Genomic DNA, 26291 nt, shown 5'->3' with positions numbered 1-26291 from the left:
ATATATATATTTAAACGGTTTAATGAAACAAACCAGGTTCAAACCTGGCTCACGCCACCCAGCCAGCATGTCTGATCGTCAGGGTCAGATGATGGGTAGTTGTAGTCCAACAACACCTGGAAGGCATCTGTAGTTTAAATTAATCAGACCTCCAAGTTCAGATGTAAGGGGGAACTCACACTAGCAGATGCTTCCACTGTGACAGGACATCTTAAACAAGTAAGATGGCTCACTTTCAGAGATTGGATATTGGGCCTTGTGGGCTGCTACATTCTTATATTTCTGAGAAAATATTATTTGTTTGCACTACTTACTATGCTGTTCAGCTGTTGACTGAGCTCTGCTGTTTAGGCAACAAGTGTCTATGTGGTTGAACAGGACCCAAGAAGTCCTGGGCAATTGATTTTCCTCTCCCAATTGAATTGTTAAAAGCCATGATATGTACAGTTCCATTGGCTGGATTGGTTGAAGCAGCAGCATTGACCAGCACAGCAACTGAAATGTGGCTTTGTTGCTTAGAGAATGGGGCAGACAGAGCAAAGCTAGTCCTGTCCTGCTACTCAGAAACACCCTGAGTGACAAGAGATTGAGGGCAGACAAAGGGAAGTACTTTGACACAAATTCAGAAATGGTCACTAGCTTAGATCGCTTTTTAAAGGGATCCTATATATTCATGGAGGACAGATCTGTTATATCAGGAATGTGAAACCATTTGCATCCCCTGCCCCAAGGCACTGTTGAACCACAACCCCCATGATCCTTAACCATTTTGCGATGGTAGCTGCAGCTGATGCGCCACCACTTCCACATCTTCTGGAGCAGGGGTCAGCAAACTTTTCCAGCAGGGGGCCGGTCCACTGTCCCTCAAACCTTGTGGGGGGCCGGACTAGATTTTGGGGGAAAAAATGAACAAATTCCTATGCCCCACAAATAACCCAGCGATACATTTTAAATAAAAGCACACATTCTACTTATGTAAAAATATGCTGATTCCTGAACCTCCGTGGGCCGGATTTAGAAGGCGATTGGGCTGTATCTGGCCCCTGGGCCTTAGTTTGCCTACCCATGATCTGGAGGGCTATAGCTTCTCCACCACTCTCATATTCTGAGGCAATAGATGACTGGAAAGTACCGTATTTGTTGGGGGCCAAACAGCAGGACAGAAGTACTGCTTGTGACTGGACTAGGCTGACCTTGATTTAATCCAGCAGGGTGGTTGTTGTGCTTTTAAGATGAAGCACTGAGCTGGTGTGGCTGACCTGCATCCCTCAGTATATTGTTGGACTCTAGCTCCCATCAGTCTCAGCATAACCAATGGTTTGAGATGATGGGAACATCCAGAGGGAAACAGATTTGTCACTCCTTCTCTAAACTGTAAGCAAAACAGGTAAGTTAAAACTAAAATAATCTACAAATCTACTGAGAATGAACATTTCACTGAACCTTCTTTCTTCTTCTACAAGCCAAGTCAGTTTCTTTCTCTTTTCTCTTTCAGAATGTGCTACTAGAACTATCATCTATCATGAAAAAATAATGCTTGCTTAGCAGCACTACCAAAGCACAGCAGCAAATCCCGAAACCTGAAATATGAAGGTTAAAAGCAGTTCTCTCCCTTCCTCCTAGACCCTAGCAAATATGCTGCTTCAAGGTGGACAGCTATGGATATGGAATCTGTTATTTCTGACTGGCACATGCATCTTGGCAGCAGCATGTGTGACCCAAAAGCCTCTTTCAAAACGCTCCCATTTCCTCTCATGTGCAACAACTAGGAGCTGTTTAGTGTGTCCAGCTGCTACAAAACAGCATTCTTTTGTTCCTAGGAGAAGACTATGGGGGAGATACGCATCTTGATTTGTAGGACTGCCACATAGCTATCCAGCAGGAGCCCCGGTACACAACTTCAAGGCTGTTGAGATACAAAACATCTGTAAGGGTGGGATTGGCAGACGAGACTGCTTTCTGAAAGGCTCTCTTCCCTGCCCACCTCTGTACGCCCCAGGAATCAATGAATAAAAGATGAAAGCAGCATGCAGTAAGTTTTTAGTTCAATGCTGCAGGTTAACAAAGAAGTCTGAATCCATCTCGAAGATGCACAGCTACCTCCCTCCCCAGACCTTCGGCATGCTGAATCTTATGATCTTGAAGGAATTGTCAGCATTACCTTGTTACTTGCCTGTTTCTCCAATGTTAATAAACACGGGCTGAAAGCTTTTTTTAAAAAAACAAAACATGACATAGCCTACCCCTGTTTTATTCCTTTAGCATAAAAGGGGACTAAAACAACAACTTAAACTGTTTCGACATTGTCTTTGTCCAGACAGTTCTACTTGCTGCTGCTTATGGAAAGGTTGGGTTTTTAACAACAAAAGAATAATAACGTCTCTTTCTGACTACTGCTGTCCCTGCCCTATATAGCACATAGGAAGTAAGGGTAGCCTTGCCGTAGAAAAGATACCAGTCCTGAAGGGGAAACTGTTCATTATCTGGGTGTTTTCTCTCTCTCCTCTTGTTCTTAAATAGGGCATAGATGTCTGAGCACACAGATAGACTTAATGGAGGGGATAATAGATTCAAAAAATGGTAGGGAATAACTGCAAGGTCAAAAATGAATAGGCCAGACTGTTTCCAGCTATGTGTGGCAGCAAGGGAAAGATTATCGAGTTCACAACAGGGATGCACAACTCCCAAGGGTCACTTCAGTGCTTTTAACTTACTCAAGAGGCCCTCATTGATATATCCTATGTGAAAAGCATTTCTGATACAAATTTAATAGTTCTTTCTTTCTTTCTTTCTTTCTTTCTTTCTTTCTTTCTTTCTTTCTTTCTTCATTGATTTCTTTTTCTCATACAGCACACACTCTCTTTATGAAATCCATTCCATCTTTTCAGTCTCACTCAAACACAAAAAGCATACAGAGTAAAAACCAACCCTTACCCCTTTGGGACAGAAAGAAAAAACCAGCCCTAGAAACCACAATAGATAAACGTTCAAACAGGCAACTGCAATATGGAACAAGTGAGTTTCTTCTTCTGTTCCAGTTATAATGGTGCTCCAATCAACCCTCCTCAAGAATGCACAATTGCTTCAAGCTGCACACTTAAATGTTAGGTTGAATAGGAAACATTAACTAAAGGATAAAGAAAGACATGGTGGGGAAGACCCACTTCCATGTTTTTCACAAGCTTTTAGTGTTTTCTTTACTAGTAAATGAAGATTTTTATAAAAGATACCATGCCCAAGGAATACAGCAAGATAAATCACAAACTACGGTAAACAACTCTGTATTTAGTTTACAAAACCTAATTGACAATAATGTACAGCATGTCAACACATTCTATTACATGAGATCTTAAATAATATATACAATGCCAAAATAATAATGACATGCGCAACTTAGTATTTCAAAGCCGAGCAGTCCAAATATTCCTGAAATAAGTCCATGTGAGCAACTCTCTAAATGTATTTAAGCTACCTGAAGGTGGCTCACATATGTATATTGCTTTATGAATGTTAAGAAGACCCCCATGTGAGAAAACGTTCATCAAAAGCTCAGACAGAACCTTCATAGTAGCTCACATGACCTTGGATACAATGCTTTATAACAGAGGCAGCTCATTTGTTCGGCTGCACGCCACTGAGGGCTGAACATGAATGTGTGATTCCATTAAAATTCACCTTAAAAGTAAGCTAAGATCATGCAAAGGTGAATTCTGCCCATGATAAAAGCCTGTGGCACCTACACCGATCTTGCTACCTGAAGTGCAAATGAAGACCAACAGTGAGCCAGTATGGACAATGGCAGAATGCCTAATCCCTACATAACGCTACATTTAGATGTAGTCTTGCAGTTTATTTAAGATCTGGTATCTAACAGCACAATCGTGACCATGTCTATTCAGAAGTTGTTGCTGGCATCCATCTGTCTTGAGAGACAATGGGGTATGCCTCCGGGGGTGAAGTCACAGGTAAGAGCTAAGTGCAGGGTGAGGATCAAAGGAAGACAAACTACCACAGAAGGAGCACAACGCGTTCCTCCACCAATGGAACTATGCCTCCCCTAACACCCTATATACCCCAGAAGTAATTTCTATTGAATTTACTGGGGCTTACTCCCAGGTAAACGGGGTTAGGACTGCTGCCTTAGCCACCTTTCAGATTTGCTTGCTTTTCAATGAACGTAACATTAAATTCAGAGGCAGAGATCTACAATACGTAATGATATGTCTTTATTTCATCAACAGAAATGGTGTCTAGACAAAATTCAGTTAACACTATCAATTCAAATGAATGGAAAGGGTTTTCTTTTTCTTTGCACGATACTGTATTTACAATGAGTAAATGAAGTCTTAAATTTATTAGTTCATAGCAATGCTGTTTTTTTTCTCCAAAAAGGTAAAAATTCTTAGTAACAAGGAATAAGCATCAACAGCCATTTCATTTATACAATATAAATCACAAGAAACCACAGTCACCTAGAAAAAAAATAATAGACAAGCTTAAGAACTAGTACAATAAAATGATGCATTGAATTAAGTTACATTAATCGCATAGAATCTGTGTAAAAAGTATATAGAAAAACACCTGATGCAACTTGTTACAGTCATTGACCAGTTATGAGAGGTACAGAGGATTATACAGGTAGATATGTGTGAAAACTGTCCATACTGTCTGACCTGGGGAGGAAGAGGAGAGGGATTGCATCCCCTTGCATACACTGATAAAAACCCTGTTTTGAATATGGCCTCTGAAGTTTGTAAGGCATATAGTAGAGGTGCACTTGTATCCCACTGGTTCTGGAACAAACTTGGGGTGGTCTCCACCCTTGAAATAAAAAGTTGACCCTTGAATTGAATGGCAAAAATCAAGCATCCAAAGATCTCCAAAGTGTTTAGCATAATTTCTGATTGGAGGGATCCAGATATATTCAGTCATATCACAAGTAGTAAATATACAAGTTTCTGAAGCACACATCATCTTTTTTTTGTGACATTGCAAATGTAAGAGCTTAAACTTGCTTTCAAAACAACACACGGTTCTATGGTTAAGTGGGATGGGTGGGGAAATCCCGATTAGATACTCAGGATGGCTCTCCAAATCTGAACTGACCTATTAAGACAGAGGGCTATGGGAAATCCTAGGCTGAGTTTCTGACTCAAAATTCCTTCAAATCAATGGATAACTAATTCCAGAATGAGAAACTGAGTCACATTTCAAACTCTGAGCAATGAAAAAAGTCAATTTCTGACCAAACTGCTTAAGCTTTTCAGTTCCAAAGGTTGCAGTCCTATGCACACTTAGCCAAGAATAAGTTCTATCAAAAAGGAAGCAAACATGCTGCACAAATGTACATATCAATTACCACACTGCATAGGTGTCTAAACTTGTATGTAAACTGGACTTCTATAATAGAGCTGATGTTGTAATAGAGTTAATGACATGTCCAACAATAAAAGGTATTTAAACCAGTCATAAAATTTTTCTTTTAAGTTTGAGAAGGGAATTTGAATAATTAACGCTCCACCGGAAAAGTGGTTTCCATCACAATGGTAGAACCATATGAGTATTATAATTTAAAAACAAACACATATCACTAGTTTTAATGGTGTTTTTTTAATATATAATATTGGTGGAGTGTAGGAAAATACTGTAATTCAAGCAATGACATTCTAACTTCCAGAGAAAATTATAATAATTTATTAGTAGTCTACAATCCACCAAACTATAGATTTTAATATACATAAAATTGTTTGAATGGACTTAACATATGTACATGTACAACTCTATTCTGCAGCATCATTTGATGCCTGAGTCTTGAAATAATTCAAATATTATAAATATTCATAGTATAAACAAGCAAAAGTACACACACTGATTTTATACTGGAGATAGAAATTAGCTACCACATTTTTAGCAAGGTTTCCCTTAGGCTACATCAAATCCTTTTTTAAAATTTTTGTCCCTATCCACCTTCTCTAAATAGAATTTTAAAACAGGTACACAATTAAGCTGATGTAACAAAAATAAGGGGATAAACATAAAACCTTATTATTTGTGTGTGAAGACTACCTCTTGGAGTCATTGGTTTGAGCTGGGTTGGTGAGGCTTGCATAGGCTTATCAATACTACCCATTAGGCCAGATGCTCAAGGAACACTCTAGCTTCATCGGCTAAACCTACATGTATTATTTTTATTTAAAGACACCCATGAAGATAAATGGTGGAATGAGATTAAAGGCTCTGGAGGTCTCTTTATTTTAGAATTATTCTGACTCTGGCATACAAACTTAAAAAACCCCAAACATATAGCAGTTTGTCACAATGCTTACCATATTCCATCTAGGGAAGAATTTGTTTTTGTTTTAAGAGCTCTGAGGAAAACTGAAATTCCACAGATGTATCTTTTCTCATCACAGCAATGCACTGACGAGAAAAACCACACCTGCTGAATACCACAGTGTTCAGAACTCCTGTCAGGGGTGGAAAAAAAGGCTGAAGGTTTTTCTTTCTTTTTCTTAAAAAACCTGCCTATATAAGTATGTTGGGTTTATCAAAGTATGCTGGGTTTATTAAAGCTTTTGAAATTAAAAGCTTGGACATGAGTTGAATGTAACCCTTAACCACCATATTATCAGCAGCTGAATCTGTTACACTAAGTTTTATCCAACGCCCACACTATTTTTTTTAAAAGAGACAGCAGTTGTAAATACTAATCACAGTGGTTTGTGTATCCAATGATTTTTTTTTTACTTCCTTGGGAACAAAAATACATGGATTAGATCCAAAAAAATAAAATAAAATAGTGCATCTTTAAAGCAGCATATATCCTTAGAAAGACATTGAATAATTTACTTGCACAATATATAAAATAATAGTTTTATACTGCAGCATCAAACTCTGACGCCTGAGTCATCATATGTTAGGTCTAGAATATAAATATGGGGATGTCTTGGTAACTTGATTGAGTCTTTTTTTTCCTTTTAAACTAGCTCTTTTGTTCCAGAATCAGGTTGCAATGAACTTCAGTTGTATTCAAGGCACCCCCAAGATAACGCGGAGAAACAAATATATTACATAGTGTAATACTCACCTGACAAAAGCAGAAAAAGCCTAAATGAAATGAGGTTTTCTGGCAATACAAAGTATAGCAAAGGCAAATAAAAAGGAGGACTAGTTGCAGACTGGACAAAGCTAAATGCATACTCCTTACATGCTCTTTGTATCAGTGCAAAAGCAGTTTCCATCTAGCACAAAACGTCAAACTGAGACGAACCTATTAATTCCTTTATGAATTTTTTATCAATCGAAGGTATTTTCTCCTTCTGCATTGTTCAGCAATGCCTACTTATTTATTTTCCAATAGAAGTTTGGTCAGTTATTTATTCAAATGTGTCGCTTCGTGTCCAGTTCTGAAGCTAATTCTCCTACATGTCTCTCTTGACATTAACCCAAGAGCCACATGTAGTTCTGAAGAACCATACACAATATATAGTCCAATGAAGAAAAATATACATATCAGTCATTTGTAAATGGTGAAAAGCTAAACTCATCCTAAAAAGCTTGAAACGATAGACTTATCTGAGCAGTGGACTTTAAAAAATCAGTTTCTCCAAGAAAAGAAAACGGAAGAAAAAGGTAGAGAGAGGCCCAGCACCAATGAGAGAGCCAGGTCAATACAATAGCTGTGGAACAATATGTTCTGTCAATTGCATTTAAACCACTGGAATGAGGTCAAAAGTACCAGTTGCACGTGAGTTGGTGTGATAGGAAATCTTCATGTCAGAAAGCTAGCTCAGACTTGGTTGAATACCCATATAAACCACAACTAGCTGGAGGTCACTTAAAAATAAAGAAGGCAACAGAAAAAAACAAACATTTGAACAATACTGTCGACTGAACGATTACAACAACAAAATCTCAAATGCAAAAACCTGGCTTTAAAGCCGTAATGCAATTCACATGTAGCTTTAAAAAAAATCTAGCTTCCATCACTGTCCATCTCACAGAAGTTAAGATTTCTTTGCAAAGCACAGAAGGGCTCTGCAATGTCAACTGATTACAAGTCAATCCCCTCATAGTTGCATATCCCCTAACCCCCTAAAGAGCTTCTGTTTTCTGCACACAGAATTGTTGCAAGCTTCCAATATAATTAAATAGCTACAAAGCGAGTCAAGGACTTTCTCACCCCTGCGCCAAAACATCCTACAGCTTGAACTAGCATCCTTATGACATATATAAATAGATGAATAATTAGAGTAAGTTTTTGTTTGTTTTACAGAAATGGTTAATACTTAATTTATATATTTAAAAACATAGCAGTTCCAACCTACATAAGAACATCCCTCCCTTCCTAGTAAATAAATGTGGCACATGCAATGGATACGCCTCCTGGTTGGCAGGTAGGTTGCAGTGAATTTGGAGTACAGAGAAGAAACAGGACTGGCAAGCTGTCTGCATAAGCTGATAAAAAAAGAGGGTGTCAGTTCATCCTTTAGAAAAACAATGCAGATTTACTGAGTGCCATACCGCTTAGTGTAAACATTAGCACTGAGAAACATATTGTCATAGTTAATAGGGAAAAAAGCCTGTTTGAATCACATGGGGTGGCTCAATATGGTTTTACCCACAGAAAAGGTGAACAGTACCAATCTGTAAACCATAGATGCCATCATAAAATATAGCTCAAAGTTCCCTGGCACAGTCAAGATAGAAAGTCACTTTAAAAACAAAACAAAACAGAGGACACAATCCATCAGGGATAAGGTGATGAGGGAAAAAGTATCCTACAAAAAAACTCCTTGAAATCTTTGGATGTTATGCAAAAGCATCTCTCTTGAGCATTTCCCATCAATCACAATAAAAATGGTGTAGGAAAAGTCCTGGTGGATTGTGCCCACCCATTCCCTGAAGAGTTGTTTCCATGTGTTTGTTGGGCAGATGTTACATCTGAAAGAAGCTTGCCTTGCACAATCACCATGTGAGTCAGGTCAGCTGGAGTTCTGTGAATTTCCTTGAGTTTCAGTACTTCTGAAACTTGTCCTCCAACAAAGTTTCCTCTGAGACAGATGCTGCTTTGTGCTGATAAAAATAATACAAACTGAGGGAACCTGACAGCACAATATTTCTGACACATGGGCAATCACTGCTGAATCACTGCAGAAATGCATGCTTTTTTAGCACTTTGGGGTAGAGATTGCTCTAAGCAAGCCTCTACATCTCTATATTACAGGGCCATTCCTGGAAACCTTTCACGTAGACAGTTTCTCATACTTTTGTGGAGCTGAGTTAGAGTTGAACAAATGCCAGTGTAAATAGTGTAGTGAAACACTGCTGTTAACACCTGCATAACATGGTGTACAACAGAATTACACACTGAGGCCAATAGGACTATTGGAAGGGATGAACAGCACTAGTACGACATAAATAAGCAAGAATTGCAGTGGGAAGCTTAATTCAAACTTCACTGAGTCTCATGGAACTATGTTCACCAACGTAAACAGCCTGTGTCTTAAGCTATAGTTCTCAATATCAGTGACATACACTGGCCACTGTACAGTTTTTAAGGTGTCTTTGTAAGTATCAAACGATACTTGACAAATAGAAAATCCCTCTTAAAGAAAGAAGAAGAAGCAGCGACTTAATATCTGAATTGGGGAAGTAAAAGAAAGAAGAAAAAGACGAATACAGAAAATACCCAATTCACACTATTGGGTGAATTCCATATTTGGCAAGATTGTTATTTCCCTACATAATCATCTCCTGAGTGGTGTTGTTGTTTTTTTATATAAAAAATGTTGTTTTACTTAACAGATAACAATAAAAAAGCAAAGAATACAGTATATGAGTTATACTGAAGTCACAACTTCATTTATGAAAAGGGGTTTGATCCAAAACTCAGTGCAAGTGGCAAAGTTGACCATCGCTGTACAGTATTGTGAGAGGATTCAAATAAAACCCACTTTGCTCAAATGGGCACATAAAAGACAGCTGTGCCACAAACACTGTGTATATTAAAATTTCAAATCAGCTTCCAACATTAAACTTTATAAATAAAATACAAACTGAATGATATTGCTGAACCGTGAACCTAAGTGGTGGTGAGAAAATATTAAAAACAGGTACAAACTACTACCTAGCATTGACAAAAAAAAAGGAATGTTGGAATTTGTTTATACAATAGAAATGAAAAAAAATTTCCAGTTGTTTTCATGAGAAAAAATTGAGGCATGCAGGGATTTTTTTTGCATATGGATATATATTTTTATATATACTATATATAGTATGTACAGTTTAGTTATAAAACTTTGATGTGTAAAGAAGCTGTCTTCAATGAAAAATTGAACATTCAGAGGAAATTCCTGAGTTAGGGTTTTGTGACATGGGCCACTGAGAAAAAAGCTGCGTTTGGGTCCTCAGAGGTGTTATGTCCATCCCTGTTGAATATTGAAATTAAAATACAATAACAACAACAATAACAACAACAATAAAAAAGAAACAGACAGTGTTGCCACTGTTTTGTTCCCCTGCATGAGCAAGGGATAGCACCATAGTGAAGAAGTTAAACTCCCGCTTGTAGAGAGGAGGGAATACTTAAAAACAGTATTGCTGCTAAGACCACTGTAGTGTGCACCAAATATGTTCTTCAATCTAAACAACAAACGAACGTGGCCACTGGCTGACTGAAGAATACCTTGCTAGGCATGGCGTGAAAAAGGTATACAGCCACTAGGTGTATTCCTTCCTAGGTTGCTCATCTGTTGTACATTTATCAGTCATTTCCTGACAGAAGTCCACTGTCACCGTTTGGTTATTCTGCTCGAGAGGGAGCTCCTGCTCGCAGTAAGTACCTTGGTCAGCTCCATCCAATACTCTTGCCGCTGCGCATTTGTCAGAAATGTTGTTAGGTAGCCAGTGAGCTCCTAGTTGCTGCACTGGGCTTTGCTCTGAACAGCACTGCAAGCCTTCTCCAACACACTGAGATGTCACCACATTTTGCTCTACTCCGGCTGGCGAAGGGTTGATACTGGTTGCTGTTGGAAGATCCATAGGCCTGAGGACAGGGCAGTATCGGTGCAGGTCTTGGATCTGTTCGGAGCTCTGCATATCCCTACACACTTCTTGGGAAAGGCAGGAGAAATTATCTAACAGCTCCCCCATGCATGCTTTCAATTGGTTCCTTTCTGATAAAAGTTTCTCCTTCTCACAAACCTGAGAGAGAGAGAGAGAGAGAGAGAGAGAAGTGAAAGGTCTTAATTTTAAGAAGTATGGTGTATCAGGCTTCTAGAACTCAGAAATAAATCCAGGCAAAGCTAATTCACACATTACACAGAATGATGTGGCAAAGTTCTGGACTATACAACTTCAGACTAGAGATGGAGTGAAGATTTGAAGCAGAGTTTCTTGACCATGTGAGGATCACTGCTCGAATTCTTGTAGATAAAATCAAAAAGGGGCACTGCATGCTAAGTGTAGGCTCCCTGTCCCAACCTCATTTCCGTTCACACCCCAAAGAGGAGAGTAAAAGAAGTCATTAGCAGAGTCTCTATACGGCTAATGTGTTCTGCTTTTATTGGCCAGGAAGGAGGAGAGGCCTTCCATCTGGGTAGCCCTTGACTTCTTGCTGCTTCAACCCCTTCCCCCAAAATAAGGTTATTTCTCCTCAGATAATGACAGGGTGAAGGGATAGAAGGCAGTAGAAGGAACCAGGCTCTTTGAGGATTCATTCTAGAATGCTTGAAGGGGGCTTCAGACAATTAATTGTACACTCAAAGACCCAATTATTTTTCAGGGCACACACTAGGAGGTTTGTACACTCCTGCTTCAGACTGCAGTGGTTTGTGTGTATTTGCACACACGTGACATATTTTTATGAAGTGCACAACCATGTAAAAATCCCTCCCCCTCATGCAGTAAAGTAGCACACCAGAGAGAAAAGTATAGCACAGCCCTCTCTGAGAAGAGTGCAGACAGTTTCTTATTAAAAGGCAGCATTCAAAAACTGGACTTTCTACCATTTGCACTCCATAAGGTGTGGTACACATCCAAAATTTTACCACACTCTGAAGCCTCATTCTATGTAATGCGTAGAGCAGCCCAGAGCTCTAGTTAGGTCCATTTCCGATGTCTGTAACAGCCAGGGGAAGAAACATGCAACTTGCTGATCTTATATATTGCAATTTCTACCTCTTTCTTCACTTTCCAAAAACAGCTGGGCCATATGTGCTAAGGACGAGCACAGGTAACTGAGGTAGCCCAGAGGGCAAAGGCAGATAAGAAATGCTTAGGGCTTCAGAGGAGAAAGGAAAAAATATGGTGACCAAACTTCACGCACATGCCTCTCTTCACTTTGGCATGACCAAAAGATGCACAAAAGTGGCATTTAAATATACATGTAGGCGTGAATCCCATCATGTGAAGGCACATGATTGCTAACACTAAGCAGGGAAACAACCTAGAACCCTTATGAAGTCAGTAGCAGGCTGCATTGTGGAAGCAAGGAAGGGCACAGAATGCAAATATAATTAAAACACAAAAAGGTAAAACTCACCAACTTGCGGATTTCACATTCTAAATTCTGAATACAGTCCAGTTTTCTCTTACGGCAACGCTGAGCTGCAATCCGGTTTTTACTGCGCCGTCGAACATCATGGATAAATTCCAATTGCTCTGAGGTTAATTTGTGCATCTTTATCATCATCTGGAAATCATTCCTTGGAAGATCCGTGATTTGATCTACAGGAAATGGAAGTTTCACCTGGAGAAAATAATAATAATAATAATAATCAGATTGTTTAATTAACGAAGTATTTAACAGCTGTTTAGGGAAAGAAGATTTTATCCAAAGAGAGTTGACAACATCTATCCTAACTGCTGCATTCTAGTCAGCCTGGAATACTCACAGAAGTTAGTGTTTAAGTTAATGTTTATATAATAAAATCAGCAGTGCTACCTCTATCTCTAGGTAATTATAAATTGAACAGGATTCATTTACATATAAGAAGAAACTAGTCTACTTGATAGAAGCTCCAGTTGTGAGAATTAGGGTTTTTAATTTCTATAGTGCAAGATTTTGCTATAAACCCTAAAACAAGAACTATTTTGTCATATTTACTGAATTTATTTATGCCTTATGTTAACTGTTTTAATAGAGAGAGTTCATCCAACTTATATCAGTGGATTATATACTATCCAATTTGACAGCCAGCATATAAAAGGTTAGAGCAAATACATCAATGCAATGGCACAAAAATGTTATGCAAGCAGTTCAGTGACCCTTGAGGTTCACACACTGGCAGAAATGTTCAGGATTTTGTTTGTTTATTTAGACATTTACTTCCCACTTTTCTGTGATAAAATAAAGTCAAGGCAACTTACAATGAAAATATAAATGAGAAGGAAATTAAAAACAAAACCAACAAATTAAAAACCAAATAGTATACATAGGCCTTCATGGTTCCTAAAATGTTTTTCCCTCTGAAAGGAATGAATTATCCTAAGGGACTGAGAATAAAACAAGTAACATACTGTCATTACATAAGCATATGGCACATCCATACTTGGAATAGTGTGTTTAGTTCTGGTTAGAACTGGGCAAAGTACAGAAAAGAGCAACTAACAGCCCAACCCTTTACATTATTATTTTTATTTATTAAATTTCTATACCACCCTTCATCTGAAGATCACAGGGCAACAAACAAACACACACACACACACACACACACACACACACACACACACACGTCAGTTTTCGAACGTAATCTGTTCTGGAAGACATTTTGTCTGCTGAAACGTTCAAAAACCGAAAACTCAACACGGAAACCTCAATATGGAAGCCACATGGCATGTTCGACTTCCAAGGTGTGTTCGAAAACCAAATCATTTACTTACGGGTTTACGGCATTCGAAAACCAAAATGTTTGTCAACATAGACGTTTGAAAACTGAGGTACCACTGTGTGTGTGTGGGGTGTGTGTGTAACATAGTAACAAACAAAGCATATCTACTCAGAAGTAAATCCCATTAAAAGAAATAAGTAAATCCCATTGAGTTTAATGGGACTTACTCCCAGGTAAGTATGTATATGATTGCTGCCCGAAATAATCAATATATTGGGAATACGCTTCCTACAACCGAACACTAAAGTCACTATTCTAGTTTATAGAAAAGATGGCATAAAAACATTTATTTACAAGAAAGAAAGAATGTCATGGAAAGAAACATAATCCCCCCACCCCCATCTCTGCCCACACCTTTTGTTCTGGAATCAACAGTGGTAGGATTGGCAGCAGGTTCAGGACAGACAATAGGAAGTACTTCTTCAAACAAGGCATAGTTTTACTTCCCCAAGACACTATGGCGACTACTATCTTAGATAATGTAGCATAGGAATAGGGATCCTGTGGCCCTCCAGATATTGCAATGACTCCAACTCCCATTAGCCTTAGCAAGCACGGCCAATGGTCAGGGATTATGAGAATTGTAGTCACTGGCAGAGGCGTGCAGGGGGAGCGCACCGCCCCCGGCAGTGCGATCCTGGCGGGGTGCCATCGCGGCTGCCCCCCACCCGCGCTGGGTGCCACGCCCCTACGAGCAGCACACCACACCCCTAGGATGCACGCCACGCCCCCAGGACATGTGCCACGCCCCTATGGGTGGCATACCACACCCCTAGGATGCACAGCACGCCCACAAGATATGCGCCATATCCCTATGGCCAGTACGCCACACCCCTGGGACACATGCCAGCTCCGCCCCCGCCTGCTCTCTGCCCCCCAGTGCTAGAGCATGAAGCTCCACCACTGATTGTAGTACCACCTCTGAAGGACCACAGGTTAAAGCTACTCCTTGGGAAAGAATCATACAAATTAATGGAGCACTGGTTTCTTAACAGCTATTCACCACAGCTGAATAGAAGCTCCATTCTCAGAAGTAGTATTCCTCACAGCAGTAGACCGTGCAACACCAAGCTCTTGCTCTGAGTTTCTAGAGGCACCTAGTTTGACTATTCCTAGAAATGAATAAGAATACTGATCTAGCAAGATAGATCTTATGGTTTTAGGTCATGTTACAAGGAACCAATTAGTCCGCAAGGTGCCTTGACATCTTTCGTCCTTTTATGTACGAAAACAGCCCACTACGCTAGAATACATCGTGAATGCATCTTTGCTTGTTTCAGTTATCCACAATGGCCACGAGGTGGTGCCAGGCCTTTAAGTTTCACACCGAAAGAAAGACTGCACTTAGAAATGGGTAAACAGAACGAGTAAAGCCTTTATATTCTTTTGCCAATTGTAGAGTTTGAAGAGAACCCAAGGGTCATCTAGTCACAGATTCCTGAGGAAAACTCTTGTTGATATTTCATTGCAGATTTTAGTACTTAGTATGGATGCTGTCAAATACATGGAGACAGAGATACCTACTATTACTTTAGAAGCCAGTTCAAACCTTTCTGCCTGTTTTAATACAACAAATAGTGTGCATGTCACCTGTGCTAGCACTAGGTTTTGGAGGGTGCTTGAGCAAGAAACCCAAACAGGCCCTGGTCTCTCACTAACTCCTCATTGCTATAATCATCACCACCTGCTGCTCGTCTTCTTCATCACCACTGCCACCTGCTTGCTTGCCAGGCAGTGAGCTAACGGACAATGGATGACAGTGCCATCTACTCCTCCTCCTAACATTCGAACCAGCCTGCTGGATCAAAGCAAAGACACATCTGGATCAGGCCCAATGATCAGCAACCAGATGCCTATGGGAATTGTGCAAGCCAGACATGAGTAACAGCATTATCCCCACTTGTTATTCCCAGCATCTGGTATTCAGAGGTACAACACCTTCAACAATGGGGATAGAACACAGCCATCTAGCCCAGTGTTTCCCAGACTTGGATTGCCAGCTGTTTTCAGACTACAATTCCCATTCTATAGTCTAAAAACAGCTGGAGACCCAAGTTTGGGAAACATTGATCTGGCCCTATGCCACCATGAATTCACCGTATCCTCTATTTACCGTACTCTAAGTTGGTAGCCATCACTACAACTTGTGAGAGTGAATTCTATAGTTTAATTTTGTGCTGGATGGATAAGTACTATCTTTTGTCTCTCCCAAATCTTCCAATTTTCAGCTTCTGGTTCTAGTATTATCAGGGAAGGAGAAAGGTTTATTTCCCTACCCAGTTTCTGCATACCATACATAATCTTAGGAGAACTGTTTCAACCCCTTGATCATTTTGGTTGCCCCTTTCTGATGTTTCCCCAGCTCAATGATATCATTTTATATCGATATCATGGGAGCCATAACTGAGCACAGTAGTCCACCTGCAATCTCACTATGGATTTGTATAATGTGCTTATACAACACAGTAAGATTATTATATTGACAGTTTTATTTTCAACCACTTTCCTAAGGTTCCCTAACATGGAACCCACCGTTTTCGCAGCTGCCACATATTGGGGTCAACATCTTCATCAAGTTATCCACTATGACCCCAAGATCTTGTTCCTGGTCAATCGCTGCCAATTCATCTCACATAAACAAATATGAAAAATTAATTTTTTGGGGGGGTTACCCAATGTGCACAACTGCAAATTCTAACCACTACTGCTGTCTGGGCCAGAGCAAGAGGCAGGTAAACAAACAAGCAGGTTGCAATGATAAAGAAGAGGAGCAGGTCCAGGAGGCTCACCAGTGTACCCCCTGTTGTTTGGGTGTGGGTCTTTGGCAAACACCGGACCATGTCAGCCCCTAAACACCAACCCTGAAAGTTACACATAATGTGGCATTCACTACATTGTAGCTTTTTCTACATAGGAAAGCATAAAGAGCAACTATTTCGTTCCATTTCTTTGCGTATGACATTTGCTCATAGAATTCTACAAACTCCACAGTCACAGGAATGCATCCACACATTCTGCACAGTGGACTTCACCCTCACATCCCACCAATGAAGGCCAAAGATGGCACCGTATCAAAATACACACCGCTGCTGCAGGTCATGAAAGAACAAGAAAAGAGCTGCCAGAGAAAACAATGATTTGTTTGAATACACAGAAGCTGACCTTCGACACAGTGATGTGGACTATTAAGACTGCTGACTAGTGATTATGAAGAATGTTTGGCTTCCTTTTAATGCCCTTTGGACCATAAACACTCCACGTCAGAGGTGAGTAACTGCATATATGTGTGACCCCCCTCCATGGAACTGCAGTAGAGTAAGGACCAGGGAGGAATTTTTTCACAGACATATTGGGCTGGGTCTGGGGGTGTTGCGGACTTCATAGCAAACATTGCAACTTTAGGGAGGAAGAAGCATTGGTCTGGATCCTTAGCAGGAATGGGCATAGGAAGGGCCCCTTTGCCCCATCCAAGTGTGGGATCTCCTTAAGGGATCTTGGAGGGCACTGCTTGCTGTCCAGCTCAGGGGTTGACAAGCAACCATGCTCCCTGCCAGTGACTGAACAAGGTCCACTGGAAGTGGTTCATGTCATGGCAGATCCCTAACACTGGTGCACTGCATCTATCAAAAGAAAGCATGTCAACCAGCAGGAGGACTCGTTGATCAATGGATCATGTCCAATGCCTATGGCAATGGATACATGTCCAATGCCTATGGCAATGGATACATGCCCAGTGCCTATGGCAAACCTATATGACTGCAGCCAATAAGGTTGTGGCCTAATTACAATCTAACACCTGTCTCCTGGTCTTCATTCGCTGTCTGCACAAGTCCCTCATGGCTTCTCTGTGCCTGGGTCTGCAATATACAGTTGCTCTGGAAGCTCCCCCAAATTATTCATTCAGAACAGAAATAGCTGATGTAAATGAAGTTTGCCCATATATTTGTTACAGAGAAGGAATGTAGCATATTTGAAATAATTCATTTACAATCTTGCAAAGCTCACAGATTTGGCACTTTCTTCTTTCCCTAAAAAATAAAACCAAAAGGAAGTGGTTGTTGCACAGCAGTTAAGATGTGGTGCCATTGTTAATTTTAGATTGGCCATGGACCATCTCCCTATCCATTTGTATAAGCTGGGGAAAAATGTGTTTTCAAGAATCTATCAAACATTAACAGACATTGAGGTGAGATGACTATAAAAAGAGGATGTTTAAAAATAAACTGTTGCTGGTTTGGGTCTTGCACAGTGTAAATAACATCTTAACAAATGATCTGAGATGTTTCGAGATAGAAACAACTGTACAGGCTTCACAATTCCAGTGTGATGTTATAAACAACAACCAATAAGCCTAAAGAGAAAAGCTTTAAAGTTTTGATGTTTAACATTTAAATAGCTGCACAATTAATCATTGCACATTTCTTTCTTCAGATATATGTTGTTTAAAAAACAAATCACAAAAACACCCTCCAGATATTTTTTCTTTTTTAAAATTCACAGCAGTGTCCTTCTTGGGAGAATGTACCTCATAAATATTGCAAGTCCAGACATGTGTACCTGCCTTCTAATGTCATTGCTACTCACAGTGAGCTGCATAGAAGGTGACATATAACAATGAGGGATGGTTAAGTTACCCTTATGACACATACAAAAAGCATGAAATAAAAGTCATTCAAGATCTGGGGATTCCTTTTTCTGTGCATTACTGCACAATGTGCTCTGTAATTTCATGAATTTCACAGGTATAATTTTGAAAAAGAAAAAAAAGAAAAAAGGATGGGTGTAATTCAGTTCCTCATTTATTGTGCAGGGATCATCACACACACCCAGGTTCACAAGCTATCCCCAACAGCAGCCAGACCTGTGGGCTGTGCATTCAATTAAACCAAGTTACGTAATGTCAACAATGCTATTGTGAACCAGGCCATGGCATGGCCATGGGTGGCCTCCTGTACATCATAATAATTACCGTATTTTTCGTCCCATAGGACGCTCCGTCCCATAGGACGCACCTACTTTTTTTGGAGGGGGGCGGGGGAAATAAAGGAATTTTTTTCCCCTTTATTTCCCCTCCAAAACCAGGTCGGGGAACAGTGGGATGGTGGCGCTGCGCCTCCCCGCTGTCCCCTGAGCTTGTGGGGCTGGCCGATGTCTGTCCGGCGCGCGGGGCGCTCTGCTTCAGGGTGCTACACGCGCCGGGCGGCAGGCTGCTATCCGCAGGGTGGGGAGCTCTGCGGGGAACTCCTGCAGAGCTCCCCACGCTGCGGATGTCTGTCCGGCGCGCGGGGCGCTCTGCTTCAGGGCACCTGCCCGCCGGGCGGCAGGCTGCGGACACCTGCGCGAAGCAAGGGGCGTCCTCCAAAGGGCGCCCCGTGCTCCACGCTGCCGCCCGCAAGCCCTGCGCGCCAGGGGGGGAGTTCCCCCGGGCGCGCAAGGCTTGCGGATAGCTTCCTGGAGCCTGGAGAGCGAGAGGTGTCGGTGCGCACCGACGCCTCTCGCTCTCCAGGCTTCAGCGAAAGCCTGCATTCGCCCCATAGGACGCACAAACATTTCCCCTTCATTTTTGGAGGGGGAAAAGTGTGTCCTATAGGGCGAAAAATACGGTACATGAATGATATGTTCTAGTGTTCAGTTAGCACATGGGGGTGTGAAGGGTGAAGGGGGTGCAGGAAAGGGGAAAATGGCAGCCTAGGCCCCCTCATGTCCTCATCACTACCAGCTCCACTCTCAAGCTTCCCATGTTGAGTTGGAAGGTCTGGGGAGGGATTCCTTGTGCATTTGGCAGAATGTGCTTATAAACTGCCATCACCCTTAGAAATGTTTATGAGTGTTTTCAGCTAAATGCACTTAGAAGCTCACTTCAGACCATTCCATTCAACATGGGAAGGTTGGGGCACAGGTGGTGGGAACATGGATTTGTTCCTACATGATCTTTGAATGACTGAATAGGGCTTATAGTCACACGGTATCTGCATTAAGCTACTTCCCGTGTAATTTGAGTGATGTCAGTGTTGTCTTGGCCTTTCCCCTCCTGGAAAAACAAAACAGCTTTGTGACAGAGTGATTGAAATAACTACAAGCACACAACTGTATTACAGTGAGTGTGTTCTCAATATCTTGCTTTTTGAAATCCTGCTTTTATGCCTTAAACAGATTTCCAAAGCTGCACCCAAAACACAGGAACACTTAAAAAATACAACTGAGGAGCCAATTTGTGTTGCTCCATTGGCCAGGAAAATGCTAACGCTGATCCAATCTCAAATTAGCTCTATGTGGTAGCATCCCAGCTTTGGAATAGCTTTGCCTCTTGAGACTAGACAGTCATCGACACTGGATGGGTTGTGATCTCAAGCAAAGACCATTTTCTTTTACCAGGCCTTCCAACAGCAGTGGTGATATGCATTTGTTAGATAAAGGGATTTTGTTGTTTTTAACTGAAGTATTTTCATTTGAGTACAGTAATTTTTATTCCTGCTTTGTACTTTGGTTTTCACCGAAACCCACCCTGAAACCATGTGTTGAAGGGTGGGATGCAGGGCTCTGGTTGGAGAGCACCATCAGCTTACAAGCGAAAAAGCTAGATAAGATTAAGCAGTGGGTTCACACATTACTCATCGTTCTCTTAAATGTTAAATGCAAGTTTAGGTTTGGGTAGCTCTGATAATATTAGCTGAGCTATTCTGAAAATCAGGTCTTTCATATTCGGTTATGACCATATATATACACGAGTAGCTATTTGTAATGCAATTTGACACAAATGCTTTAGGACTGTCATTTAAGAGTTCATGGTTGGCCTTTAGAATTCTCAGTAGGCCAACTGAATTGTCTCACAGCACTGCCTTTGAGATATATTTCTTTTGAAAAGGAACATACCAACCCCAGTTAGGGAGATGCTATTAAATGAAAGACAAGATGAATGCAATTCCCCTGGCACAAACAGTTCTTGGAAGAACGGCCTACTAATGCTTTCTGTCTTTCTTTAATATTCTCTAGAAAGCTTTTGCTTTTAAGATGTAGTAAGTTTAGATTTCACTTGCGACAGTCCAAAGGGAATATAACAAAAAGACAAAACAGCAACCCAGTTGTTTTAAAGTGACAGAAAGGACTGGGGTGGGAAGAGAAAGAAAGTCACTATTGAAAAGAGATGCCTTCCTATTCTTTATAAATTTATAGACTGGATACTTCTCAAAGAGTACACTATCTCTACTATCTTTGATAAAGTTAGCATTAGTACATATCAGAAGTCTGACTGCTGAATCTGAAGTTAACAGCATTTCCCTTTTTCTCCATTAAATTCTTTATTCTTCCGTTTATGTCCCTCCAAGGGTGATAAAACCAATAGGAAGAAAAGAAAAGAACTTGCCAACTACATTAAATAACATGCAGCACTTGCCAAAAACATTTTGGTGCCTGAGGCAGAGATTTCCCCCACCCCCAGCAGCAGTAAAGCTAAAATAAAATTGTAAATTATGTAACTAGCAATTTGCTACTATTTAAAAGTGGCCAGATTTTGCTGCCTGAAGTGCCACTTCATATTATCTTCTGGCAGAGAGCTGATTGTGACCATATGCCAATACTTAGCTAGATTTGGGTGGAAAATAACTCCTGTGTCTGTATGATCATATCCTTCAATCCATGAAAACTTTTTGAGAAAGGACAACCTGCCAATTCACACAGGGTCACTATACTTGAAAATGGACACTGGGAGAAATCTTTCTGGAAACAAATCCATTTTTTAAAAAAGAATTCAGAATTCAGGAGGTGTCCATGAAGAAAAAAAGTGGCCATTACAGGGGTTTCCCCTGTCCTGCAGTAACAGATGAGCAAATACTATATCCATCCCTTTGCATAGGCACTGCCCTCTCCGATTCAGTTTTGGAGATGAGTATGATTGGCATCACATCTTGGCACACAAGCAACATATACAAAAATATTTTGTACCAACATTCTTGCTGACTATAATTAACACCAAGCAGCACTCTGCAACTATGGTTAGAAGCAGATCACAAACTGTAGTTTGAGTGAACTATAGTTAGCAAAAAGAAAATGCTTTAGGGCTGCAATGAACCTTTTCATATGATGGGTCTTTACTGCCCCCCCACCTATTTCATGCATTTCCCCCCATTAGTCTGACTGCAATGTCAACAAAAAGTGAGGTAAAACAGGCTATTCCCTGCCTCTGTTTACAAGGAATGCCATTTAAGAGAACAATTGGCTTATTGAACGGGTAACAAGACGTGTTAACAGGTGTACTTATCACAAGCCCTACCTCATGTCCTCTGTCTTGCACAGGACATGATTCACTGTCTGCTTCAGAGAACGATCCAGACTCATCGCTAGAGTTTGTTCCATAGGATGGCTCACATTTTATCTGGGGTCTGACTTGGTTGTACATTCCATCTCCCATCACGCTTGGCTCCTGATGCTCAGCGGTCAGGAACCGAGTTCCTTGGGAACAGGGGGAAGATGAAAACTCACAGAGAGGGAGGCTACATGGCGAACCCCCGCTGCCATCCTCCGCGTACGAGTAGGAGGAACATGAGCTGGAGGTCCTCGTTCTGGTTTCTAGTGGAGGAGAGCGAGGGCAAACTTTAATTGGCACTGGGCAGCTGGTGTTCGGCCGCATCCGTCCTGGTAAGAGATCAGCTGCCTGTCCAATGTGAGAATAGGTCTGGCAACTGGGAAGGGACTGGCTACTTCCTGCCCAGAGACCCTTTGGCACAGTCTCGGTGAGATCTTTGTCCAAGCTGCTCATGCCAGAATATGAATGCACCGAAGTGTTTACTTGGTCACAAACATTTGAAGAGAATATAACACTCCTCCTGTCCACCTCACCTTCCTGCTTACAGAGACCTTCAACAAAGCCAGGGCCCCTGAGAGGCGATCCCACGGTAAAATTGGAAGCATCCTTCTGAACAGCTTGGGAGAGTCCATAATTCCCTGCGAAAGGGACATAATCAGTTTTGTGGTCACCCTGAGTTGTCCCCTTATCGAAAGGGCATGCTGGACTCCTGGCAAAGTGCTGTTGGGAAGTACTGGGGAAGCCAACTAAGTCTACATTTTTTGTTCGGTTGAAGAAAGACCTTAGGCAGGAAGGGGAGGAAACACTTTTAGACCTGTCAGCTCCGGTGGGACTTGGCTGCTTCCGGTCCATTTCAACATCCCCCTCTTTATCCCTGATGTCAGGCTCATCTCCAGAGAGGCAAAGCGTGATGTTTTCTTCATCATTCTCCTCACTCCTAGGCTCACTTTTAATTTGCCCTACAGGAAGCTCTGGCTTGAGGCTATCGCCAGAACTTTCTTCACTGAATGTGCTTGCAAAACCTGAGGTACTAATGTGTGATGCGTTGTAGACATTCTTGGTACAAGCCATCTGGTATTTCTTATATCTGGGTAACCGCGTCACTGCTTCTTTGTCCAAACTGTCCTTGCCATCGTTCAAGATATCAGAGTCGGGCAGCATCCCTTCTTCCTTGTCCGCTCCCGAACTGGCCGATTCAAAGTTAAAGGGCTCTGGGTGCGTTCTCTCCCTCGGGCAAGAGATCTTGGAAGTCTCCGACTCCATTGTCTCCTCCTCTTCTCCCTCGGAGTTCTCGTCTTCATGCATCCGCTGGTAGGTGGTGTCTTTTTTGCACAGAAACAGGCCATCTTCATTGTTCAGGAGTTGCGTTTGAAGGAAGCTGAAGCAAGAATCCTCCAGGTTGTGCATGCGCAGGAACTCTGCACAGTGGATGACCTCTCGTATGTTTTCTCTGCTGAGTAACAGCTTAGCAGTGTAGGCAAACTGTAACAATGGGCCAAATCCCCTGGCAGTGACCTGCAAAAGAACAAAAACACAGGGAAATTGCCAGCATTACCATCAGCACTGCTATTGTCCCAAGCCCCTCAAGTGTAGTTAGATAACTCAACAGTTCTAATGTCCATAAATACCACCGTCCAATAGTTAATCTTTCCTTAAGTCAGCAGTAATGCTACTTCCAATCATTAATGCTGCCTGCCCTGTTGCTGCTTGCACACTTCATATTAGAGGATGATCTAAACATCACTTCCAACAAATGACTTAAAGAGAGATGAGATATGTGGCAAATGGTATTTATATGTTTAACGAACTCAAGAATGCTGCTAAGTTTCCAATGAGTGCACGAATCCCACCAATTTCACAACATTCCCATAATCTAGGCTGACTTCACTCTGTGATCAGAATAAATTATGCCAATTACAAAATCCTTTATTCTTCTTCAACAGTTTATCGGGTTTTCAAAGAAATGGAATATATTATTATAATGGTTAGTTTAGTGAAAACAAAGTTCCCTATGCTGGAACAACCTAAGTATTAAATGGTACTAATAAAAAGCTGGAGAAGGGCATGGGGTTTGTCTGAGTATGCAATAGAAGTGGGAAGACAGAGAACATTAAGCATGGAGACAACTTGAATAATTGTATAGGAAACTATCCCACAAATGCTGGAGTCTCTGGTTGAGTTCAGATAAGGATTTAGTTAAACACTTATATTTACATCATGGTTTCTCTAACAACATAGGGAAGACAGCTATAGCCTCCCAATACACAGTGAAATACAAAGTTAACATCCACCTGCTTCCCCAGATTTCAGCACCACTGTGAAGAAGTAATAATTCTAGCCTTAACCATGTAGTTGATTGAATTCACTCTCAGATAGATTTATGGTCTACAAGTGCTCTGGTGCATGGGGTTCCTTCACCTAAATAAATTTGACTATGTCAAAATTAGGGGTGTATAAGGAGATGATGATGATAAGGTTTCTATCTTTGAACTGTGCTGCCCCTTCCCTAAAACAACTTGGGAACTATCTCTGCTGTGAGCCTGGCAAGAGGAAAATGTGATGATACGTAATAATGATGCTTCTGAAATAGGTTCCTGCATTGCAGTTTGGTTGGACCCCATTGCAGTTGGGGTCCCTTCCAACTCTATGATTCTATGGAGTGACTGGCTAGCCAGAGCAGCCCCCTCAGATCAGGGTTGGCTCAGGACGTTTTGCTGTATGAGGCAAAAGATAAATGGCACCGTCCCCGAAGGCACATACATAAGCCAATTGGCTTATTCTACTGGTGGTAGAATCTTACTGCAGTACTGATGAAAGGACAGTGTATTCAACTGAAGTTGAGGGCAGCAGGCTATCATAGGGGTCATGGCACTCACAGCTCCCTGCACCTCAGCTTCTGCCGCTTGAAGTAGCTGCCTCACTGTGCCTCAGCTTAGGGCTGGCTCTGCCTCAGATAATATATGTATTCTATGAACAATTTGTAAAACTCAGATATTAAAAATGTCACTTGGGTCTTAAGCACGACTATTTGCACTAATAACATTCCAAACCAAAGCAAGCACTTAATAGCCTGTGTACACTAGTCCACTTTGTGATTTCACTTGCTTCTAATTAAGGTATTTGCTGTCTCAGTCTGGCTTTAGTCAAAGTGTGTGTGTGTGTGTGTGTGTGTGTGTGTGTGTGTGTGTATATATATAACCTGGGTGGCGGTGTGGTCTAAGCCACTGAGCCTAGGGCTTTCCGATCAAAAGGTCGGCGGTTCAAATCCGCACAACAGAGTGAGCTCCCATTGTTCTGTCCCAGCTTCTGCCAACCTAGCACTTTGAAAGCACACTAGTGCAAGCAAATAAATAAGTACCGCTGCAGCAGGAAGGTAAACAGCTTTTCCGTGCGCTCTGGCTTCCATCACGGTGTTCCGTTGTGCCCAAAGCGGCTGGCCACATGACCTGGAAAGCTATCTGTGGACAAATGCCAGCTCTCTTGGCCTGAAGCAAGATGAGCACCACAACCCAACCCCATAGTCACCTTTGTATGTGTGTGTATATACATATACGTATACGTATACGTGTACGTGTACGTGTACGTATACATATACATATACATATACATATACATATACATATACATATACATAAACAATCTGTAGTTATCTAATGCAGCCACTAGGTGGGAGAACTGCAAAACAAGTAGAGTCTTGCCTAAGAGCTTCCAAGTATGTTTTAACCAGTACCTCTTGCAATGCCATTTAGGCAAAATAAAAGAAATTTCACTGACTCAGAACATTCCACAGTACATTTTTCTTTCAAGCTGATTCAAGACTTTCAGCACCCCAAAAGCATGGCATTTGAGACATCTGCTACATGTGTCCTCCTCCAGAGGATATTGCATGCAGTATTGTGATGTTGTTCACATTGCATCCTAGACAGCTGCTTGCTCTTAAAAACAAAGGGCAAAAAAATCCAGGAGGGGGGAAGCAGGGAGGTAAGAGGACTGAATCAGTGTGGCGTGTTTGTATTTACAAAAATCCTGTATCAGTAACAACACAGCACCAATTTACAAGAGGCACTGGGTAGTAACGCTGTATTTTGAAGTACTGT

The 26291-nt window shown here is 41.3% G+C and overlaps 2 protein-coding genes across 7 annotated transcripts in view; one reads left to right on the top strand and one right to left on the bottom strand.

Moving 5' to 3' along the window:
• The window catches only part of CASP8AP2 (caspase 8 associated protein 2), a 69254-nt gene that overhangs the window by 25921 nt on the left and 17042 nt on the right, over nt 1–26291 (top strand). The gene's annotated exons all lie outside the window — the stretch shown is intronic.
• BACH2 (BTB domain and CNC homolog 2) overlaps nt 4210–26291 on the bottom strand; it is a 253179-nt gene continuing 231097 nt past the window's right edge. For all 6 annotated transcript variants that reach the window (XM_079971084.1, XM_079971083.1, XM_079971086.1 and 3 more), the window contains 3 exons: nt 22162–23709; nt 12545–12751; nt 4210–11205 (listed from right to left, as the gene is read on the bottom strand). In XM_079971084.1, the coding sequence (XP_079827210.1) occupies nt 10723–11205; nt 12545–12751; nt 22162–23709 (2238 nt within the window). In that variant the 3' untranslated portion in view covers nt 4210–10722. The remainder of the gene's footprint in view (nt 11206–12544; nt 12752–22161; nt 23710–26291) is intronic.

Source organism: Podarcis cretensis, assembly GCF_951804945.1.
Source record: "Podarcis cretensis genome assembly, chromosome: 3".
NCBI lineage: Eukaryota > Metazoa > Chordata > Lepidosauria > Squamata > Lacertidae > Podarcis > Podarcis cretensis.
The sequence above is the reverse complement of the archived record's forward strand: the minus strand, read 5'-3'. Positions and strand labels throughout refer to the sequence as shown.